This window comes from Salvelinus sp. IW2-2015, linkage group LG22 (genome assembly GCF_002910315.2).
Source record: "Salvelinus sp. IW2-2015 linkage group LG22, ASM291031v2, whole genome shotgun sequence".
NCBI lineage: Eukaryota > Metazoa > Chordata > Actinopteri > Salmoniformes > Salmonidae > Salvelinus > Salvelinus sp. IW2-2015.
Genome location: NC_036862.1, coordinates 22021791 through 22044632, shown reverse-complemented (window position 1 = coordinate 22044632; position 22842 = coordinate 22021791). Strand labels below are relative to the sequence as shown.

At 44.2% G+C, this 22842-nt stretch overlaps 1 protein-coding gene across 2 annotated transcripts in view; it reads right to left on the bottom strand.

The window, feature by feature from the left end:
* LOC111982520 (lissencephaly-1 homolog A) overlaps positions 1 to 22842 on the bottom strand; it is a 57047-nt gene that overhangs the window by 24745 nt on the left and 9460 nt on the right. For both annotated transcript variants that reach the window (XM_024014077.2, XM_024014078.2), the window contains exon 2: positions 20890 to 21196. In XM_024014077.2, the coding sequence (XP_023869845.1) occupies positions 20890 to 20921 (32 nt within the window). In that variant the 5' untranslated portion in view covers positions 20922 to 21196. The remainder of the gene's footprint in view (positions 1 to 20889; positions 21197 to 22842) is intronic.

Here is a 22842-nt window from a genome sequence, read left to right as displayed (position 1 = left end):
CAGGAGGGGACTGAGCACACACCCCTGAGGTGCCCCTGTGTTGAGGATCAGCGTGGCGGATGGGTTGTTACCTACCCTTCCCTCCTGGGGGCTGCCCGTCAGGAAGTCCAGGATCCAGTTGCAGAGGGAGGTGTTTAGTCCCAGGGCCCTTAGCTTATTGATGAGCTTTGAGGGCACTATGGTGTTGAACCCTGAGCTGTAGTCAATGAATAGCATTCTCACAAAGGTGTTCCTTTTGTCCAAGCAGAAAAGGGCACTGGAGTGCAATAGAGATTGCATCCTCTGTGGATCTGGTGGGGCGGTATGCAAATTGGAGTGAGTCTAGGGTTTCTGGGATAATGGTGTTGATGTGAGCCATATCAAAGCACTTCATGGCCACAGGCATGAGTGCTACGGGTCGGTAGTCATTTAGGCAGGTTGCCCKTGTGTTCTTGGGCACAGGGACTATAGTGGTCTGCTTGAAACTTGTATTACAGACACAAACAGGGCGGGTTGAAAATGTCAATGAAGGCACTTGCCAGTTGGTCAGCGCATGCTTGGAGTACACGTCCTGGTAATCTGTCTGGCCCTGCRGCCTTGTGAATGTTGACCTTTAAAATGTTAAAAAGGTCTTACTCACATCGGCTGCGGGGAGCGTCATCACACAGTCATCCGGAACAGCTGATGCTCTCATGCATGTTTCAGTAATACTTGCCACGWAGCGAGCATAGAAGTAATTTAGCTTGTCTTGTGGGCTCGTATCATTGGGCAGCTCATGGCTGTGCTTCCCTTTGTAGKCTGTAATAGTTTGCAAGCCCTGCCACAACCGACGAGCATCAGAGCCGGTGTAGTACGATTCGATCTTTGTCCTGTATTGATGCTTTGCCTGTTTGATGGTTCGCCAGAGGGCATAGCGGGATTTCTTATAAGCGTCCGGGTTAGAGTCACACTCCTTGAAAGTGGCAGCTCTACCCTTTAGCTCAGTRTGGATGTTGCCTGTAATCCATGGCTTCTGGTTGGGGTGAATGTACAGTCACAGTGGGGATAACGTCATCGATGCACTTATTGGTGAAACCAGTGACTGATGTGTACTCATTACCATCGGAAGAATCCCGGAACATATTCCAGKCTGTGCTAGCAAAACGGTCCTGGGGCTTAGCATCTGCTTCATCTGATCACTTTTTTATTGACCGAGTCACTGGTGCGTCCTGCTTTARGAGGAGAGAATTATGGTCAATTTGCCAAATGGAGGGCGAGGGAGAGCTTTGTACACGTCTGTGTGTGTGGAGTAAAGGTGGTCTAGAGTTTTATTCCCTCTGGTTGCACATTTAACATGCTGGTAGAAATTAGGTAAAACTAATTTAAGTTACCCTGCATTAAAGTTCCCGGCCACTAGAAGCGCCGCCTCTGGATGAGCGTTTTCCTGTTTGCTTATGGCCGTATACAGCTCATTGAGTGCGGTCGTAGGACAAGCATCRGTTTGAGGAGGTAAATAGACAGCTATGAAGAATATCGATAAACTCTTGGTAAATAGTGTGGTCTACAGCTTATCATGAGATACTCTACATCAGGTGAGCAAAACCTTGACACTTAGATATCGTGCACCAGCTGTTTACAAATATACATAGACTGCCACCCCTGGTCTTACCAGAGGCTACTGTTCTATCCTGCGATAGTTTATAACCTGCCAGCTGTATGTTATTCATGTCGTCATTCAGCCACGACACCATACGCTTCGCATTGACCATGGTGACATTAGGTTTGTATGAGGCTGCTCGGCCATAGAAACCCATTTCAAGAAGCTCCCATTAAACAGTTATTTTGCTGACATTGCTTAGAGCCAGTTTGAAACTCGGTAGTGAGTGTTGCAACCGAGGRCAGACTATTTTTACAAGCTTCAGCACTCTGCAGTCCAGTACTATGAGCTTCTGTAGTCTTCCACTTCACGGCTGAGACGTTGTTGCTCCTAGACATTTCCACTTCACAAGTACAGCAATTACAGTTGACCAGGGCAGCTCCAGTAGGGCAGAAATTTGACAAACTGACTTGTTGGAAAGGTGGCATCCTATGACGGTGCCACGTTGATAGTCACAGCTCTTCAGKAAGGCCATTCTACTGCCAAGGTTTGTCTACGGAGATTGCATGGATGTGTGCTCGATATTATACACCTGTCAGCAACAGGTGTGGCTGAAATAGCCGAATACACTAACCATTGCACTCCACTTTCTTCAAACAAAGCCTACAAAAAAATATATATACAAAAGTATGTTTTCAAAATGCATATTGCCTCCAGCTCATTGCAAAGTGGTGTGACGCGTTGATGAAGCCTGCCTTCCGTTGCAGTCATATGCCGCATTCAAAACACYTGGAAACTCGTAAATCTTTGCTTGTGACACTGTTGGTGATTTATTTAGAATTCAAGGCACACTTACCAGCATGGCTCCCACAGCATTCTGCAATGATACGCCATCCCATCTGGTTTGAGCTTAGTGGGACTATCATTTGTTTTTCAACAGGACAACGACCCAACACACCTCCAGGCTGAGTAAGGGCTATTTGACCAAGGAGAAGTGTGATGGAGTGCTGCATCAGATGACCCGGCCTCCACAATCAACCGACCTCAACACAATTGATATGATTTGGGATGAGTACAACCGCAGAGTGAAGGACAAGTACTGAGCATATGTGTGTGAACTCCTTCAAGACTGTTGGAAAAGCATTCCAGGTGAAACTGGTTGAGAGAATTCCAAGACAGTGCAAAGCCATCAAGGCAAAGGGTGGCTACATTGAAGAATCTAAAAAAACTCACCAAAAAAAGAAACGTCCTCTCGCTGTCAACTGCGTTTATTTTCAGCAAACTTAACATGTGTAAATATTTGTATGAACATAACAAGATTCAACAAATGAGACAAACTGAACTAGTTCCACAGACAAGTGACTAACAGAAATGGAATAATGTGTCCCTGAACAAAAAGGGGAGGGGGGGGTCAGAATCAAAATGGTAACAGTCAATGCAGCTGGTGGCCACACCAGATACTAAGAACTGCAGTGCATCTCCTCCTCATGGTCTGCACCAGATTTGCCCGTTCTTGCTGTGAGATGCTGCCCCAATCTTCCACCAAGGCACCTGAAAGTTCCCGGACATTTCTCGGGGGAATGGCCCTAGCGCTCATCCTCCGATTCAACAGGTCCCAGACGTGCTCAATGTGATTGAGATCTGGGCTCTTCGATGGCCATGGTAGAACACTGACATTCCTGTCTTGCAGGAAATCACGCACAGAACGAGCAGTATGGCTGGTGGCATTGTCATGCTGGAGGGTCATGTCAGGATGAGCCTGCAGGAAGGGTACCACATGAGGGAGGAAGATTTCTTCCCTGTAATGCACAGCGTTGAGATTGCCTGCAATGACAGCAAGCTCAGTCCGATGATGCGGGGTGACAGCCAAGAACGGGCCCGAGCCAAGAACTATGGATGGAGAACCTCGTCCCCAGTCCCAAATCATCCCGGCTCTCAAGTAACAGGCCTGTGTACGGAGGACGGCTCAGTGCGTTGGCTACTGCTTTGGGGACGGAATTCAAACGACCGAAATCCGGCACCTATCACCTTCTGTGGGGTGAAACAAAACCGATCGAACACCGTCATGGGAATAAGCACTTATTTGGGGCCAGTCCTGGTCTTGTGGGTCATGGCGATCCGGTGGGTTTGTGCGCCATAGGCGATCGGATTTGTTGCCTCGTGGGTAGGTGCCTGTCGGCAATGAGGTTCGTTCTTCTCAGGATAATTTTGTGTTCGTTTTTCGGTGAATGTCTGGTGAGCGATCCTGCCATGGCTTCTCCTTAACAACAAGTTGTTGCGCTACATCAGTCCCCTCCGTCTCTGGTCCTCGGTATGTCTGTTTCGAGCCGTATTGAGGTCGACAAAGGGAGTCTGAACCATTCTGGTGGGGAGCGAGTGTGTGCAGTGTCCTTATGAGTAACTGGTGGTCAGATGTTGTTGCACTCCGTCGATGATGTGTATTGGAGGCGGTGTGCCCGTGCAGGTGTGTGATGTGCGTAATGTTGACTCTGTTTGGGGATACTGGGGTCGGGTTTATTTTGTGTGGTGGCTTTTCAGGTGTTGGTTATTAAGGGTCGTATGAGGGGGACCCGTTGGGTTAGCCATCTGGTGCGGGCGACTCTGGATCAGTGCCTTTGCGTCCAGTCGTAGGTTGCCCTCCTTGGGCTGTACGCGCTGGTTCCTGAGGGCTGATGCTAGCAACGGGTTGGTTGGGAAGTAAGGACGTGTGCGAATTGTAGGCCGTCTTGGTATTAGCACCCCACTGATTGGCTCATCATCGGGTTGCAGTGTTGTTTTCCTCATGGGTTGTCAGTCCTCCTTATGGCAGCAACTTTGCCTAATGGGTCGTTAGGCATTCAATGGTGTTTCAGTCATGCATGATGATGGTTGCACATTGATGATGTAAGTCTTCGTCTCTGCTGCGGTTCTTCTCTTTTTTGGGTCGTTGGGTCTAAGAGTTCATTAGAAAGTATAAGTGTCTGCTTTGTAGTGTGTGGTTCTCTGAGGTGTTTCTCTGCGTTTGTTAGTTTCATATAGTAATCTGTGGTTATCGTATAATTTGCCGGTTATCCTGTTAACCCTGTTGTTGTTGTTAACTTGATAAAGCTAGTTAATTGGTTTGTTTGTCAGTCGTGCTTCTCTCGTGTTTCTGGGATTATGTGTACTGGATAAAACCTGTCGTTCGACCTTTCGTCTCACCATGTACTGTCTGTGTCCGGTGTATGGTGCCTATGAGTTTTCTGTATTGTTGTTATGGTTCATTATGTGACCATTTATCGTCTTGTTGTCAGTGGTTTTCCGTTTGTCTGGTGTTCAGTGTGTCTTTATGAACTGACTGCATTGGGGAAACAGTGCTGTTATGATCGTTTTTAGGGTATACGCTGTGGCAGCATTTTTTACTTTTGGGGTTTGAATACATCATGCCCAGGAGTGTAACTAATTCAGAATTGAGAATTGACATTAATTTATTAACTTAGACTTAGTCTGGATATATAATCGCCTCATGCGTGTTTGCACTAAATAACTTTTGTTCCTGGAGATGACTGTCTGTGAGTGTGATACTGTAGAGACCTCAATAATGCGAGGGCAAAAACCTGTGAAAAATACCAAAGTCGAAGTTGCAGGAATCGGGGCTGGGTTCGATTTTCGAACTCATCGCCAGTTGACAAAGCTTCGTTCTTTTTCAGTGGATATGGATCCTGGTTGGTGCACTTTCCTACGCCTTCCAATCTAGATGTTCAAAAGGCAGGCAGTTCTGCTTTAGTACACGTTGAATCAATTAGCTCGTACTCGTGATGTTGCGGGTTGGTGGTTCGCGGTTGTTTGGTTTTTGGTCTTCGGGGGTCGTTCCGAATGGGAGACTGTTTGACGTCGATTTGGTCTGTGCTGATCGAGTGCAGGGTCCTTGGTTTCATAACAGCCGCATTCTCACATGATTATCCGTATTTGCGAAGCTGTTTTTGCGTTCTCATTACTGTCTATAAGGGTCACAATGGAGATTTAGGCTCGGCGGTGGTATACTTATTGATTATTATTATGATAACTGAATTCTGATCGCTGTTAAAAGATTGGGATTCTAGGTGTATGTCTTAAGTTTTGCGACAAGGTTTAGGTTCGAGTGGTCCTTGGTTAGAGTATATATGATTTTTTGAAGTTAATGCCTTCCGATCCAGTATCGCTTCTGGAATCCCTGCACGAGGTACTGTATCCTGTTATTTGGATAGTGTGTATCGAGATGATCGTTGCTAATGGTATTATTATAGTAGGTCTACTTGGACTATAAATATGGGGCATTATTCACTGGTGAAAAGCATGCAACAACATAAGTTTCTTAGTATAGGAACATTGGTAGGAATTCCCTTTGGTCTGCGGAGTGCGAGTCTGTATGCAAGATCATCTCAAAAATGTAAAGGGAATATTTTATGCTATGTTAGTATCTCCTTTACCTCGCATTTTTCTGTGCATAGCTTTGTGTGGTGTGCTTCCTATTCCATACATGGCGCGAGGTGAAATGTTTCTTCCTCTGACGCTGGCTGTTCTCAGATGTGTTGCTACGGTTTGCTTTTTCTCTTCCGATTATAGGTTTTTTTGCAGTAATCTGACTAGCAGTTGGCAAGGTGTGGGACATTCAAGAATCAGAGTGGTATTCTTTAATGTCTATAATTGTGTCTCGAGAAACATTGTGTATTATTTGTTAGGTCAATACCAAAAAGGAGTTGTTTAATGGTTGATGATTATGACCGTCATATTTCTGTTTAGTTGTTTTTGAATGGAGTTGTAACCATGGATGGTTATCAGATTGAGGGGGTCCATCGACTGTTGTTTATCTCACTACACTGCCGTTCGTCATAGGAGTATCCTTCGTCCATAGTGGATAGTGTGTTTTGATGGAGTGGCAGCGATTTTATTATAAGAACATGATGGCGGCTGTTAAACCTGTGAGAGATTGTGATGGTAGTATTATTTCTGTGGCAGGATTGCACCTTAGGGGTTAACTTATTATGTGTTTCGTGTTACACAATGATCATTCCGGGTAAAAATAAGGTGACCAGTACAGTGTGTATCCTTCGTCTCCTGGAGTTTCGTGTAAACAGCTTTAGGGGTCTGTTATCATATGAGGGTGTCATTTGCTTGAATGAAGTATCTTGACCAGATCCCTTGTTACCATGTGGGAGGTACGATTCTCGATGTCTTTCAATTTCTCATCTGGTCATTCTGCTGTCGTTTTTCTTGGGTTGAGTTTCCATTATTCTTTTGCTGGTGAGAAATCTTATGGCGGGGGGTGATGTTTTTTTGGATGCTACAGGCGTGTGATGACTAACATTAAGATGATAAGTGCTTTTGATCGGTTGTGTGTCTTCACGTGTTCAATAGTTAACTGACCATATCATTGGATTGCATTAATACATTCTTCTTCACCCCCAATTGTCGTTGGACTACTGATGGCTCCCTTAAGCCCGACTTGACAAGGAAGTGTGGGTATGTCTTTAAAAATTTTTCAGTGCTGGGTAGTTTGAGCTAAACGAGATTCTATGTTATATTGCGTGTGCAAAGTTACGATTATTTCAATAAATCTAGTATTTTTGATTTATCGCTCAGTCTCCTCGGTATTGCTCACTGTGTGTCTTCGCTGCCCTTTTTCCCGGTAATAGTTCTGTCATTAGTGGGTTCCGCTAGGCATTAACTGTGGCTTGCCAAGAAAGGTTAAATACCCTTTCATGAAATCTTTTTTAGTTATTTTGATTTTACAAATTTTCTTTTAAAGACAGGGTCCTGAAAATGTCGTTTCTTTTTTTGCCGATGTTACAATTTGATTTGTTTAACAATTTTTTTGGTTACTACATGATTCTCATATGTGTAATTTCGTATGAAGCTTCACTATTATTCTACAACATAGAAAATAGTTAAAAATTAATTCACGAGTAAGAGTCCAAACTTATGACTGGTCCTGTAAAGTATTCAGACCCTTTACTCAGTACTTTGTTGAAGCACCTTTGGCACCTTACAGCCTCGAGTCTTCATGGGTATGACGCTACAAGTTTGGCACACCTGTATTTGGGGAGTTCCTCCCATTCTTGTCTGCTGATCCTCTCAAGCTCTGTCAGGTTGGATGGGGAGCGTCRCTGCACAGCTATTATCAGGTTTCTCCAGAGATGTTTGATGGGGTTCAATACCGGGCTCTGGCTGGGCCACTCAAGGACATTCAGAGACTTGTCACAAAGCCACTCCTACATTGTCTTGGCTGTGTGCTTAGGGTCTTTGTCCTGTTGCAAAGTGAACCTTCGTCCCAGTCTGTCGTCCTGAGCACTCTGGAGCAGGTTTTCATCAAGGACTTCGCTGTATTTTGCTCCGCTCATCTTTCCCTTGATCCTGACTAGTCTCCCAGTCCTTGAAAAACATCTCCACAGCATGCTGCTACCACCATGCTTCACCATAGACAGTGCCAGTTGTCCTCCAGAKGTGACGCTTGGCATTCAGGTCAAATAGTTCAATCTTGTTTCTCATGGTCTGAGAGTCCTTAGGTGCCTTTTGGCAAACTCCAAGCGGGCTGTCATGTGCCTTTTACTGGAGGAGTGGCTTTCGTCTGGCCACTCTACCATAAAAAGGCATGATTGGTGGATCGCTGCAGAGATGGTTGTCCTTTTGGAAGGTTCTCCCATCTCTACAAAAGGAACTCTGGAGCTCATTCAGAATGACCATCAGGTTCTTGGTCACCTCCCTGTCCAAGGCCCTTCTCCCCCGATTGCTCAGTTTGGCTGGGCGGCCAGTTCTAGGAAGAGTCTTGGTGGTTCTAAACTTCTTCCATTTAAGAATGATGGGGGCCACTGTGTTCTTGGGGACCTTCAATGCTGMCRACATTTTTTGGTACCCTTCCCCAGACCTGTGCMGACACAATCCTGTCGACCTCATGGCTTGGATATTGCCCTGACATGCACTGCCAACTGTGGGACCTTACATAGACAGGTGCCTTTCCAAAGCAAGTCCAATCAATTGAATTTACCACAAGTGGACTCCAATGCAGTTGTAGAAACATCAAGGATGATCAATGGAAGCAGGATGCACAATTTCGAGTCTCATAGCAAAGGGTCTGAATACTTTTGTAAATAATGTTTTTTTATTTTTAATACATGTGCAAGAAGTTCTAAAAACCAGTTTTCACTTTGTCATTATGGGATATTGTGTGTAGGTTGATTAGGAAAAATATGTATTTAAACCACTTTATAATAAGGCTGTAACGTAACAAAATGTGGAAAAATTCAAGGGGTCTGAATACTTTCCGWAAGCATTATTTCCGTCGACTGGTATATACATCAATGAACAGGCTAAAAAGCATTATTTYGCACTGGGATTTTTCTTCTCTCCGACAATTAATGGACAAAAGCTGGCTTTTACCTGCTAACAGAAACCCTGGTCTGAACGGAATTCATTTATAGTGAGAACGGAAATGTGAGTTTAAGATGGATAATAGGTGTCAAAGTTTAAGGAGGGTTTACTCTCTCAGCATTGGATGGGTCTGGGTGTGTGGGCATTGGGTAAAGGCTATTCACCTGACAGGAAAATGACGTGAAATAATAAAAAAAAGGTGTTGGGCTTGGCACCGAGACTCGGCGGCTGGCTGGCTTTAAAGTGGTGCGTGTGTGGTTGACAGTCTGTCAGCACAGCATGTAGCTGGCCTGGCAGCACCCTGCCCTTTCCCACCCATCCCTCCTGTATCCCCATCTCCTCCTGTATCCCAGTCTCCTCCCAGATGACAGAAGCAGTCTGATTACAGCTGAAGGTCAGCAGGAGGTTATCGCTCATGTGACAGCCTGCTGCAGGTCTGGTGAGGAGGTTAGTGTGTTGTGTAAAAGAGTAGAAAGGGTGTGTGTTGCGACTGTGTGTGTGTACCGTGTTTCCCTAGCTCCACCCAGGCCCNCCCACCCATCCCTCCTGTATCCCCATCTCCTCCTGTATCCCAGTCTCCTCCCAGATGACAGAAGCAGTCTGATTACAGCTGAAGGTCAGCAGGAGGTTATCGCTCATGTGACAGCCTGCTGAAGGTCTGGGGAGGAGGTTGGTGTAAATGAGTAGCCAGGAAGTGTCTTTGCACGCCTGTGTGTGTCTGGTGTGTACCGTGTTTCCCTAGCGTCACCCAGGTCCAGCAGACAGAAACCCTTAAAGCATATTGGTCGTGCGTATGTACTAGTGTTATCCTGAACTGCAACAGAAGTCAGTCTGACTCTGGGGCTGCTTGCTACAGCAGACAATGGTTTTCTGTGGGCCTCTCAGTTGAGCCGSGGCAAACAAAAGATCGTCGGTGTCATCTACACAGAGATATTAAAGAACCCAAACCTGCCACAGCCTGTTCTGTCCTTTCCTCCAGATAAGCACAAAACCCTGCACGAGGGCTAGCAGAGCCTAGAGAGAGATAGACATCACCGCCATCTCGATTCAGATTCATTAAACCCTTACACTACCACACCACTTACCTTCCTACTACCACAGATCTAACTTGATGGGGGATGAGCATATAACGATATCCAGTAACAACTTTTATAGTTAACTTCTTTGGGGTAGGGGGCAGAATATTCACATCCGGGTGAAAARCATGCCCAGAGTAAACGGCCTGCTACAAAGCCATAAAAGCTAGAATATGCATATCATTAGTATATTTGGATAGAAAACGCTCTGAAGTTTCTAAAACCTGTTTGAATGATGTCTGTGAGTATAACAGAACTCATATGGCAGGCAAAAACCTGAGAAAAAATCCAACCAGGCAGTGGGAAATCTGAGGTTGGTCGATTTTCAACTCAGCTCCAATTGAAGACACAGTGGGATATTGGTAATGTTGCACTTCCTAAGGCTTCCACTAGATGTCAACAGTCTTTAGAACCTTGTCTGATGCTTCAACTGTGAAGTGGGGCCGAAGGAGAGGGGAATGAGTAAGGTCTATCATGACCTGAACATGCGTGTTCACGTGAGAGCGAGCTCTGTTCCATCACACTTCTGAAGACAAAGGAATACTCCGGTTGGAACATTGAAGAATTATGTTAAAAACATCCTAAAGATTGATTCAATACTTTGGTTTGTCATGTTTTTACGGACTGTAATATAACTAACTTTTCGTCTGTACTTTCCGCTGGACTTGCCCGTGCGTTTTGAGTTTGGAAAGTGTATTGAACGCTAGAACAACAAGGAGGAATTTGGACATAAATGATGGACATTATCGAACAAAATAAACATTTTGTGTGGAACTGGGATTCCTGGGAGTTCATTCTGATGAAGATCATCAAAGGTAAGTGAATGTTTATAATGTTATTTCTGACGTCTGTTGACTGCATAATATGGCGGATATATTTGTGTCTTGATTGGGCTCTGAGCGCTGACTCAGATTATTGCATGGTTTGCTTTTTCCGTTAAGCTTTTTTGAAATCTGACACAGCGGTTGCATTAAGGAGAAGTGCATCTAAAATTCCATGCATAACAGTTGTATCTTTTAGCAATGTTTATTATGAGTATTCCTGTAAATTGATGTGGCTCTCTGCAAAATCAAAGGATGTTTTGGAACTTCTGAAYGTAAGGCGCCAATGTAAACTCAGATTTTTGGATATAAATATGAACTTTACCGAACAAAACATTGTATTGTGTAACATGAAGTCCTATGAGTGTCATCTGATGAAGATCATCAAAGGTTAGTGATTCATTTTATCTATATTTCTGCTTTTTGTGAATCCTCTCTTTGGCTGGAAAAATGGCTGTGTGTATTCTGTGAATAGGCACTCACCTAACATAATMGTTTGGTTTGCTTTCGTCGTAAAGCCTTTTTGAAATCGGACACTGTGGCTGGATTTACAACAAGTGTATCTTTAAAATGGTGTAAAATACATGTATGTTTGARGAATTTTAATTATGGGATTTCTGTTGTTTTGAATTTGGCACCCTGTAGTTTCACTGGCTGTTGAAGGGGTGGGACGCTACCGTCTCACGTACCCTAAAGAGGTTAACTACAAGGGTAGACGGGGGAATGAGAAGCCAATTCATTATTCTACCTCAGATAGGAAAAGGAGTAACAATAAGAGCAAAAAACAGACGGGGAAGGACAATAAAAGCACTCTAGTGTCGACATCAGTCAAGGTGCTGCAGTACTGCAGTCAGTGACTGCAGAGAGCCCAGCTATTCCCTCCTCACCCTGGCTCGACCTCTGGGGGGATACTATATAAATAAAACACACCAAATTCACTGTGGCAGGAACAGAGGGAGAAAGAGGGACAGAGAAAAAAGAGAAAACAGAGAGAAAGARAAAAGGGAGAGAAATAAAAGGGGAGAAAGAGGGTGGGAGAAAGAAAGGGGAAGATAGGACAGAGAGAGCAAGCAGGCTGGTTCATGGCTAGCAGCCCACAGTGAGACAAAGTGAGAGGAAGCAGTGTGGTTGGTTGGTATCAGTGAGTGGGCCACCATGGGCAGAGGCAACAAGACATCCTCAGAGTACATGCTGTACCTACCAGCTGTTGACCAATTCAACACAGACCGATGCCACACATATCAACTCTCCATCTAAACAACTCTCCATCTAAACAGTGACTGGCAAATGGACTATGTCATACTACTTACTAAAAGACAGCCAATCCCCAACCCCACCCTTTCTATAAAAAACTGCATGATCACAATAACTTTTCATCTAATGAGGCTTTCACCAGCTATTGCACCCATAGGAGAGTAGACAAGTTCCACAAAACGTATAACAACCCTAAACATAGGCTGAATGCAGCAGAGGGGGCAATGCTGGTATTCAAATGGCACATATGAGACAGTACAGTGAGAGCTGTTCCATGAAAAATAAACCACAAACAGGGTGGTAGCTCAGTATGACAGAGAAATCACACCGCGAGAGAAGAGAGAAAGCAAGAGAGAAGAGAGAAAGCGAGAGAGAGAGAAAGCGAGAGAGGAGAGAACGCGAGAGAGAGAGAGCAGCTGCATTACCTCATCCCTCTAAGACAGAGCTAGCCAGCCAGCCTGTCTGTCGATGACATCACTTCCTGTTGAGCTAGCGTCGCACCACACATCTCCTTCAAGATCACCACCACAGAGCCGCCATTCTGCTACTGCACAGCACCATCCCTAATTCACGATGAAATTAATTTTGCCACAAAGCTCTTCAGACCTGGTGCTACATGTATCAAGCATCTCAGAGTAGGATTTCTAATCTAGTATCAGTTTTGCCTTTTAGATCATAATGAATAATATTACATGGACGGACGGACGGACGGACGGACGGACRGRSGGAACACTTGATACATACTGCCCAGTCTTATACCTTACAGCAGCCCATAGAGTAAAAGACATGCCCACATTTCACAAAGTCTACACTCGCTCAGTCGTGACTGTCCCAATCATTACCAAGCCATGGGCTACTTATCTTTCTTATTACTGGTCAATCAATCTAGGCTATGAAACCATATTTTCTGACTCGCCTGCCAGGACACCATCTAGCCTACGGCGGTGCATCTGTCTGTAACAAGGTTTCTCAGGTACACTTTACATCACAGCAGTCGGCAAGATGTATAGACCTGCTGAATATTTCAACACTAGCCTATAGGCATCGCTTATAAAACATTCAATGATATGTCTGAACCTTGTCACATATAGAATTATATTCCCTTGTCTATAGAATTTTATATCCATTTCTATGTAGGTCAAGTCTGATCGTATATGCTTGTTATGTGTAGCTATGCCCTGCAGACATGGTTTTAAAATAAGATAGCTAGTATTTGTTGTTTTCTTACCTGCCTGAAGTGCCAGATGGGAGGAATTTACACTTTTAGGACTACTCCATTGCAATCTCAATCAAGTGCAGCTAAAGTACTTGAAAGATAATATATTATTTCAACTAGGGCTGCACAATATATCGGTGAGCATACCGTTATCAGCCAATATTAGCTAAAAATGCTAACATCGGTATCGGGCGATGTCTAGTTAAACACCCCGATGTGCAAAAGCGATGTCAAAGMTGACGTGCATACCTCTATAACGTAGGTACATGACGTAATGACGCCACGTAAAATGTGTGCAACACAGAATTCCTAAACTAGCCMACAATGTCTYCTGTGTGGATCGAGTAGTCAACAAGTCGAGCAGTCATTTGAAAAAGTAACAACATTTCAGCGAGACAACTCAAAAGGCGAAATCCATTAAAGCCATGATAATGGAATGCATTACCCTTAACAATCAAACYGTTCTCTGTCGTGGGTGATGTTGGCTTTCGCCGACTGGTCGAGCACCGGTACACACTACCAAGTACGCTATTTATCAGATAATAACACTATTTGACGTGTATATTTTTTGACACACGTCTACGGCATTCTACAGCATTCCATAGAAATCCTGGTTAAGAATGAAATGACTGAACAACGAAACAGCACAGAAAGTAAGTGAAAGAAATAGGTTTTGATTATGTTTTACTGGTAATGGGGACATACGTAAATGCCAACAAAATAACTTTGAGGTCAGTGTGTGTGTGTAACCTTTATTTAACTAAGCAAGTCAGTTAAGAACAAATTATTATTTACAATGACAGCCCGGACGACACTGGGCCAATTGTGCTCCGCCCTATGGGACACCCAATCACGGCCGGATGTGATACAGCCTGGATTCGAACCAAGGACTGTAGTTATAACCGCTTGCACTGAGATGCAGTGCCTTACACTGCTGCGTACATGTGTGTGTGTTAACTATTTAGCTGTACTAGAATGCTTTTTAAAAAGCAGATACAATTTTAAATTAATCAGTATCGATTTTTTGGGCAAGGAAAATATTGGATATCTGTCAAAATTGTCATATCRGTGCATCACTAATTTCAACCCTTGAGTGGTATTGGCGTATTAAGGCTTCTATATATTCGACTTTTGTTTACTTCTGAATAGGCTGAAAGTTTATGAGATGCCCTGTGCTGCCTGCCTGCTGCCGTATATAGAGCATTATATCACAGCCTGGGCCTGTTCTGTCTCAGTGTTATGGTGCTTCTCTCCCTGGCCTGTGAACTGATAACCTCAGTGCAAACAAACAGTAGGGTAGAGGACAGGGCGGCTCAGTACAGTTATAAAAAACAAGGCCACTGTGACTGCCAGGCAGAGGAAGACTAATTACAGAGAGCTGGAGACATTCAATAAATAAACAAATAGAAGAAAAGCAATACACAAACAAGAGAGAGGTGGGCATCTTCATTACTTCAGCTCTATCCCACTGCTGTCCTTGGACAGAGAATGGGACTCTATACCGCCCACAGTGGCCGGCTGCTCTGAGCCTGAGGCATACATGGCTTAGTAGAGCAGTAGAATGTCTGTCTGGCGGTTAAGATCACAAAACCATGTTCAGCCAAGTGGAAGCCATGGAAGAGCAGCACCAGTGTAGCACACAGGAGCTACTCTGCCCACCGAGGGGGAGGGAGGAAAGGAAGAAAAAAAATGGACGGGGAAACATTTAAAAAAACATATTATTTCTTCAACAAAGGATTGTGTGGATCTGTCTGAGAACGTGTAGGAGAGGACTTGTTGCCTCTAACCTTCAGGGGTTTGAACCAATCATATAACAGGATTGGGTCATTACGGTTGTGTCTCTGGGCAACTAAAATGTCCATGAAAAATACCAGTCAGTCATACGAATTCTGTCCAGCTGAATGTATCTGATTGGTGGTGTTGGGCTACTCCAGGCTTGCATCCAAAATAGCTCCCTATTCCRTATTAGTGTACTACTTTTGACCAGTGTCTCATAGGGCTCTGGTATGGGGAATAAGAAGCTCTGGCCTAATGTAGTGCACTATATAGGGAACCATTTGAGACTGGCCCCATGTCTTGGTCATTAGACAGTGGCAATTAACAGTCTTCTTACCTGCAGCGATTCAGCCCTTAACTAGCCAATTAATCCACAAACCCATTTACTACGGAAAGGTTGAATAATATTCAAAATAGACGGTAAATTGATACGTCATGTTTTTATGCCTTTCATTTAGCCTCCACTCTTTTAATAATACTATAAAGTAGACCTAGTTAACTTATTATCTGTCTGAGATTGGTGGGTATGTCACAGTGTATACTCAAAAAGGCTAATGCATCCCCTTTAGCAGTGGAGGCGACAGTTAAAATGGAATTGACTGGTTTGGGATTAGATTAGAGGATAACAGTATGTTCATCCCTCAGCGTAGAAGAGCACACCAGACAGCTATCTAAACAGCTGTGAATATGCACAGGGAAAGGAGGTGATGAAAGTAATTCTGACCGTAGTATTTACCAGTACCAGCCAAGTCAGTTTCCCCACCACATACAGAGGCAATGACATGTTACTGATGTGCTAGTTGGAGGAGTCAGTGAGCTCTACAACACATGGAGGTGAGGTGTGTCTCGATTGGTACTGTTGAGTCAGATGCAAATACACAGCACACACAAAATATGCATGATAAACACAATCTGCTGTAGATGAGCTAATTCTTCATACAACAAACGGCCTCTTCCACTAGCAGCAGGCATAATGAGATTTGGTGGGCTTGACAGAGCCACACCTCTCAGGAGTCAAGGGCACAGACTAAACGAGCCGGCCTTTACATTGTTCAGACTGAGTAAGACTACAGGAGGGGGGAGAAAGGGCGAGAAAATGGGGGAAAGGAGAGAGCAAGAGATAGGGGGAGAGAGAAAGACAAGGGTGAGGGGAGAGAGACCGTCGAGSGAGAGTGGAGTTGACCTAACAGGATTCAGGAGGCTTCAGAGGGGAGAGAGACCGACACGGGAGAGTGGAGTTGACMTAACAGGATTCAGGAAGCTTTAGATTACCAACTCATGTATTCAGCAGCAAAGAGGACTAGCAGCAAGACCCACAAGTCAGGTTCAGTTAAATTAGCCTGCTAAAATACACTACATGCTTGTGTAATGCATACAATGCACATATCCAACGTTTCATGCTTCAACAAGCAGACTTAACATCCTCTGTAAGAACAACAGGAAGAGGTTTCAAGAAATATGCCCTGAGAAATGTATGCTATGATGGCAGTCTGAGCACCAGCAATTTTCAGTGAAGAACAGTGGTGTCCCCACACAATCCGTATGTCTGTCTGACCGGCTGGATATTAGATCCATATTGCTGATGGACTCCTGCCGGCTACCCAGCCACACGCGATACACAGTACACCATGATCACGCCACAGGAGTGTGTGTGTGTGTGTGTGTGTGTGTGTGTGTGTGTGTGTATAGACAAGATGGACACGTGTGAGCAATTTCCCATAGAAGCCAGCTGCCACACCCAATACAGAGCACAGGCAGTGATTGAGCTTGTTGTACCATTACAGACATGTATCTGCCAACAAAATGTTTTCACTGTTCTACATTTGATGACATGTCTCCATGTTTAACATATTCAGGAAAGACAGTTAAAACAATTCCACAAGGAGAGACAATGAACTTAGCTACCCCAAAAAGAAAAGGAATAGGACCCAGAATGAATCAAAGAGTTACGAAACAATCAAGACTGAAAAACTACATTGATTTAAAATTGGCCTCCTTTTTCCAGTCAGTCACATAAAAGCAGATCAAAGGTCTGTATGAGTGTGTCACTCTGTTTTGTCCTCAGTGCTATTCTATACCATTAGCCTCAGACTGCACAATGTACTTTCACTATTAACAATYATGATGTGCTTACGTCAGCTAGTGGGTGCAGCTGAGCAGGAACACAGTCACATGAAACATATTTGACTAAAATACCTGGAAAAGACTAAAGAGAAGTTCTTTGTGAAGTAGRAAAAAACAAATAAGCTTGAACTTGGCCCATCTGCACATGTCTGCCTCCTGCCAGCAGGTCTGGGGGGGGTTCACCACATCTATTTTTACTGCCGTGGTCTCTGGGCTTGAATCTAATGACYGTGGAAAAACAAAATGTGCTTTTCATTGGTTCTGGAAATAAGAATAGAACTTGTGAAAAATGTAATTTCGTAATCGTAACATCTGACTGCTGACAAACAGGCTTGACACCTAAAACARTATAGCTGTTTTCAGAATAAGGTGACAGAGACAGATAGATAATTTACATACAACAGTGAGGGAATCAGTTGCTATTGCAAATGTACCTCCAAGAACCACAAAGTTTGTTTAAAAAGCCTACAAAGTTCATAAAAACAAGCACAGAGAAATSTATTCCCCATTCTTTCTCCCTTAACTAACAATCTCTATGGTGGCATGACTTATATCACCAGTGAGCCAAACACATCCTTGTTCTACTAGACTTCCRCTTTCTAAAAGCATGAGCAATTTAAAGAAGCTTTCACACTTACCCTGAAGAAGCATCTCTCTCCAGCTCAATCTGACAGTTGAGTTCGGACACAAACACATTGGGAGGGGGGAGAAAGTTTTCAATAGAACAGGAACAAGATCAATGCGTACGGCTTGACAACAAATAAACCATGAAGGTGGTGAGGGAGGGGAAAGGGGTCATAGAGTACTGACGAGGCCGGGGCAGGCGGGCAGTCAGCTGGTCAGTCACCATTTCTCCCCAGTCAGTCCATTGTTTAAGCTGTTAGGACTCAAGATGGCCGCCCGGTTTCCCAGAACACAGAGAGCGGGAGCGGCAGTAGGTCTGTCACACAGTCCCACAGATCTGAGTGGGTGTTTCACTGTCAAGAGCCTCCTCTTAAAACACTAGGGACAAAGGACGCCCCATTAGATGCAATGCAACAGGCGCCACTCTTCGTCGGCCTGACTGTTCACAAGGCGCAATAGTCCTATACTGGTTTCCTGTATTTTGTGTGTGTCCAAACATTAAATAACAGTAGAATGYGAGAAGCCTGCGCAGTGTTCTGAATAAGGAGGATTAGAATTCCAATGKAACACACGATAGCGATACTGAGAGTCCCGCTGGCCCTGCGTCTGTTAGGCTAAACTAATACACAGAAACACATTGTCAAGAGAATGACGAGTGTTTTGTTCTGTCATGTGAAGGGCCGCCACATTTATAGTCAACCCATCTCATTACAGATATGGTAATAGCACTAACCTAGTTCATCAATCCAAATAAATTCATGGTTAGGMTAACTCTTGCTAACACATCAATAWCTTAATTAGAATCAGGGGTCACCTTAGGTTTCAGAAATTGGCATTTTCAAAACAGACCATAAAATCTGCGTCTTAACTTAAATTGGGTGGTTCGAGCCCTGAATGCTGATTGGCTGAAAGCCGTGGTATATCAGACCGTATACMACATGTAATTAGAGCAGTAAAAATAACCGTTTTGTCATACATTGGTAAACAGTTTATAATAGCAATAAGGCACCTCGGGGTTTTGTGATATATGGCCAATATACCACAGCTAAGGCCTGTGTCCAGGCACTCTGCGTTGCAGATAAGAACAGCCCTTAGCCGTGGTATATTGGCCATATACCACACCTCCTTGGGACTTATTGCTTAAATATAAAAACGCAGGTGAAATGGTTTGTGTTTTTTTGCTTCAATAGAGTGATCAAGGGCAGTGGAATTAGTTTTCCTTCACAGAAAAAAACATTACTGCTACTACACATTCTGCTACTACACATTTGACAACAGAAGTGCCAGTGAATGGTCTTTGAACAGCAGGAGGGGGCTTCAATGGGCCCAAAGACCTCGACACCTTTTACTTCACACCTTGGTGCTAATTGAATTTGTATCTGGTCTGTAATTGCAAGCCTGGCAAACTTAACTCRGCATTCAGTCCCCATGAAGTAAAATATATCATTGTAATGTACCTTATTTTTTATTTATGGCTTTCAAAATAGCATCAACCCAAACACTACTCAGTCAGTTCCAGGTTGGAATGGTGTTCTCAGGTCTCTGCTGTTTGTTTGCTAGAGCACCCTCCATATAGCTTGGAAAAAGGACACCTTTCAAGAAGTAATCTTTMCAGTTAATTTTGGTCAAAATTAGGTTGTAGGTTTGGAGTTTTGATCTGGAGCGAAAGCCATGCTGTGGAGGGTAGCAACCTGCATATGTACCTGCCGAAAAATACAAGTTTATCTAATTCAAAATCTATTATTTTGTAAAAAACATGTTGAAAAATAAAGAATGCCAGTTYGTGAATGCAGGAATTTTATTAACTGCTTATTATTACAATAAGCATTTTAGATTTGTGTTCTTTTTTTCCCCATGCAGACTTCTGCGTTAACACAACCCCTGAGACTCCTGTGTGTGAATTAAACGCATAACCTTTGACACATCTCTCCCCTCTGCTCTCATATAGATGTGTAATCCCCTACCCCAAACCGAGCTCAGATACACCCTCTCCACATATCGTAACCTTCTCCACATATCGTAACCTTCTCCACATATCGTAACCTTTATCACACACTTCTCATCATGTATCTGATCTGACATAGGGCTGTGTTAACCCTCTTATCCCCCACTTCAGGGGTAAATTACCAGCTTCATAGAACCTCCAGGTTCATAGACACCGCAGGGTTGGTCACACACCTATCCTGTCATCTCTGGCTACAACAGTGTCTCCCCTGTTATGCATTATCCCCGACTTAACGCACAGCTGCACACATTATGTCTGTGTGTATAACTCAACAAATCAATGCTTCTGACTATTTGTGGACAACACACATGGGACTATCTGGACTTCCACATAGTACAAAAGCCATTGTAAACCTCAGCCYATTTACTTGGCCACAAGTTAAAGAGATCACCTCTGCACTAGCAATATTAGGCTGTGTCGTTATCAACACCCTTTGTGAGGATTCTGCCTTATGCCATCTTTTGGGTCACAGTTAGAGGTCAAACTGAACAATGATCAATAACATTTTGGAGACGGGAAGGAGGAGACCGATTTATGGGAACCTCATGGGAGTGTGTCTGGACCCCAGGCACCCTAACTAACTACAGATMATTGATTCTTCCAGATGGGCCTAAAAAATATATAATAATTCACCCCATTAGGCCAGTTTAAAATAATCAATGCACATCTTGTGCTGTGAGTGAGTGGGCATTTTCCCTTACTGCATACATGTCTGTCTAACGAGAACAATGGTAACTACTAGCTAGAGATTTTGCTTTGTGTCTCTGGAATGGATGGAATGGTTAACAAGGTTTGCACTTTGCAGGGGGGCTAGGAAGAAACAYAATTTTCTGTGATCACCTGCTTTCCCCCCTTTTGCTGAACACAGATGCATGTATTGAGCTCATGTGGCTTCTAGCCCAAGTAATAAAGATTCACCAGCCACAGTCCCCRACTGTCACAGGTAATGCTGATGCCACATGGCTGTGTTATTCAGGACTGGACTAGAGAACGTCTGGTGGTGGATATCAAAGAAACAGCAGCTCAGCTAGTTATTGCAACAAAATTGTGGGTTGTATGTATGCGTTACTCACAGTTCGTCTCGTTGCCGTTGTGACAGAACCATGGTGGCAGCAGGGAGATGTGGGCGGAGCCAGGGGTGGCCGAGCAAAGGGCGTGGCTTGCAGCTGCTGCGGTTTACCCGGTCAGAAGATCAGATCAGTTCAATCCACCAACACACTTCGACAGCGACAGTGTTCCGAAGGACAATGACGACTCCGGCTAACTGGGGGATGGAGGCTCTGCCACTAACGCAGGACTCTGCCCCCCAAAAGCTCTGGCTCCAAAAATGAGACGAGGGGAACGCCTGCAGAAGGGTTATCACTCAGTTCTAAACTGCATCTGGAAAGAGAGAGAAGAGAATATGAGTGAGGAGAGAGAAAGTAGAGCAACAGAAAGAGAGCGAGCAAGAGGTCAGTATTATGTATGCATGACAAACACCTGATAGAAGAACAGGCAGAGGGCAGAGAGGGACGAGAACATTCATATGACAGTAAAGAGCAGCCGTGTCTAAAGCCAGCTCTTCCTGTAACACTACTGAGAGACAGAAAGATAAGGAGAGGTCACAATAATGCAGCTGACTCTGTTGCATCAATAGAATATATTGACCTGTTCTTCAACAAGCCTTACAGGTATATTATAAACTGGGTGGTTCAAGCCCTGAATGCTGATTGGCTGACAGCCGTGGTAAATCAAACCGTATACCAYGGGTATGACAAAACGTTTGTTTTTACTGCTCTAATTATGTTGGTAACCAGTTTAGAATAGCAATAAGGCACCTCGGGGGTTTCTGGTATATGGCCAATATACCACGGCTAAGGGCTGTATCCAGGCACTCCGCATTACGTCGTGCATAAGAACAGCCATTAGCCATGGTATATTGGCCATATACACCATACTTCCCTCGGGCCTTATTGCCTAATTATATAATGTGATAGCCAACAAGAGTTAAAAACCATCCTCATTTTCATCAGGTGTTTCACCTGTTCAACTCTCCCGGTAACCACACTTCTACATTCCCGCCACCAACCCCCCACTACTCCAGCCCTATGAGGCAGCCTGGTCATGTCACGGTAACAGTTTAGTCTGGAGCCCTTGGGCTCCCGAGTGGCGCAGCAGTCTCAGGCCCTGCATTTCAGTGCTAGAGGCATCAGACCCTTTGTTCTTAACTGACTTGCCTAGTTAAATAAAGGTTAAATAAGAAAATAAAAAGAAATCCCCCTGTAGGGAGTTCCTACCACATGTAGAGTAGAGAGATGACCCAGATTCCGGCAACCCACAGTTCCCATCCCAACGCCTGTCCAACAGAACAGTAAAATGCAGGACAGAGTAACGGCCGACAGTGCAGTCAAATCTCCAGGCAGACCAAACTAATTTCCCTTCTCCCAGTTCCCTCAGAATTGGCTGAAAACAATTCATATGAAATCGAATGAGAARGGCTTCAGAACAACAGAGCTCAAATAATTGAATTAATAAAATAATCAAATCAGTGGCCTTTTTGGTCTCATGATTTCAAAACATCTCATCTACTACCTCACTTCATACAAAATCAATTTAAGAAGGCTTGAGTGCTTCTCAAGGATCATCCTACAGGAAAACATACTGTCCACTCAGGAGCCAGTTGATGGTACTTGGGATTAACCTGAGTTGCCAGCCACTGCCATTAGCCACGGTAAGCCTCTTAGTCTACTGGGAGTCGGATCACAACATCTCGCCCAGACCAGTAAACAAAACACAGCTGTTAAAAGCTAAGGGGAAATATTTTACTTGATTCCAGGGCTGCTTCTCCTCCGGGCTATTTTCCTCATGTCCCTGCTCCTCATCTCCTTCTCAACAACGACAGAGGAAAGCGAGGAGACCATTGGARGAGAAGATCAATTCCAGCCTTCGCTTCAACATAGCACCCAGGAAGGGTGACCTAAAGGAATAGAGCACCATGGTAACTGGAAAACACCCTAAAATATGTAACCTACTGGAGGAACAGCCAA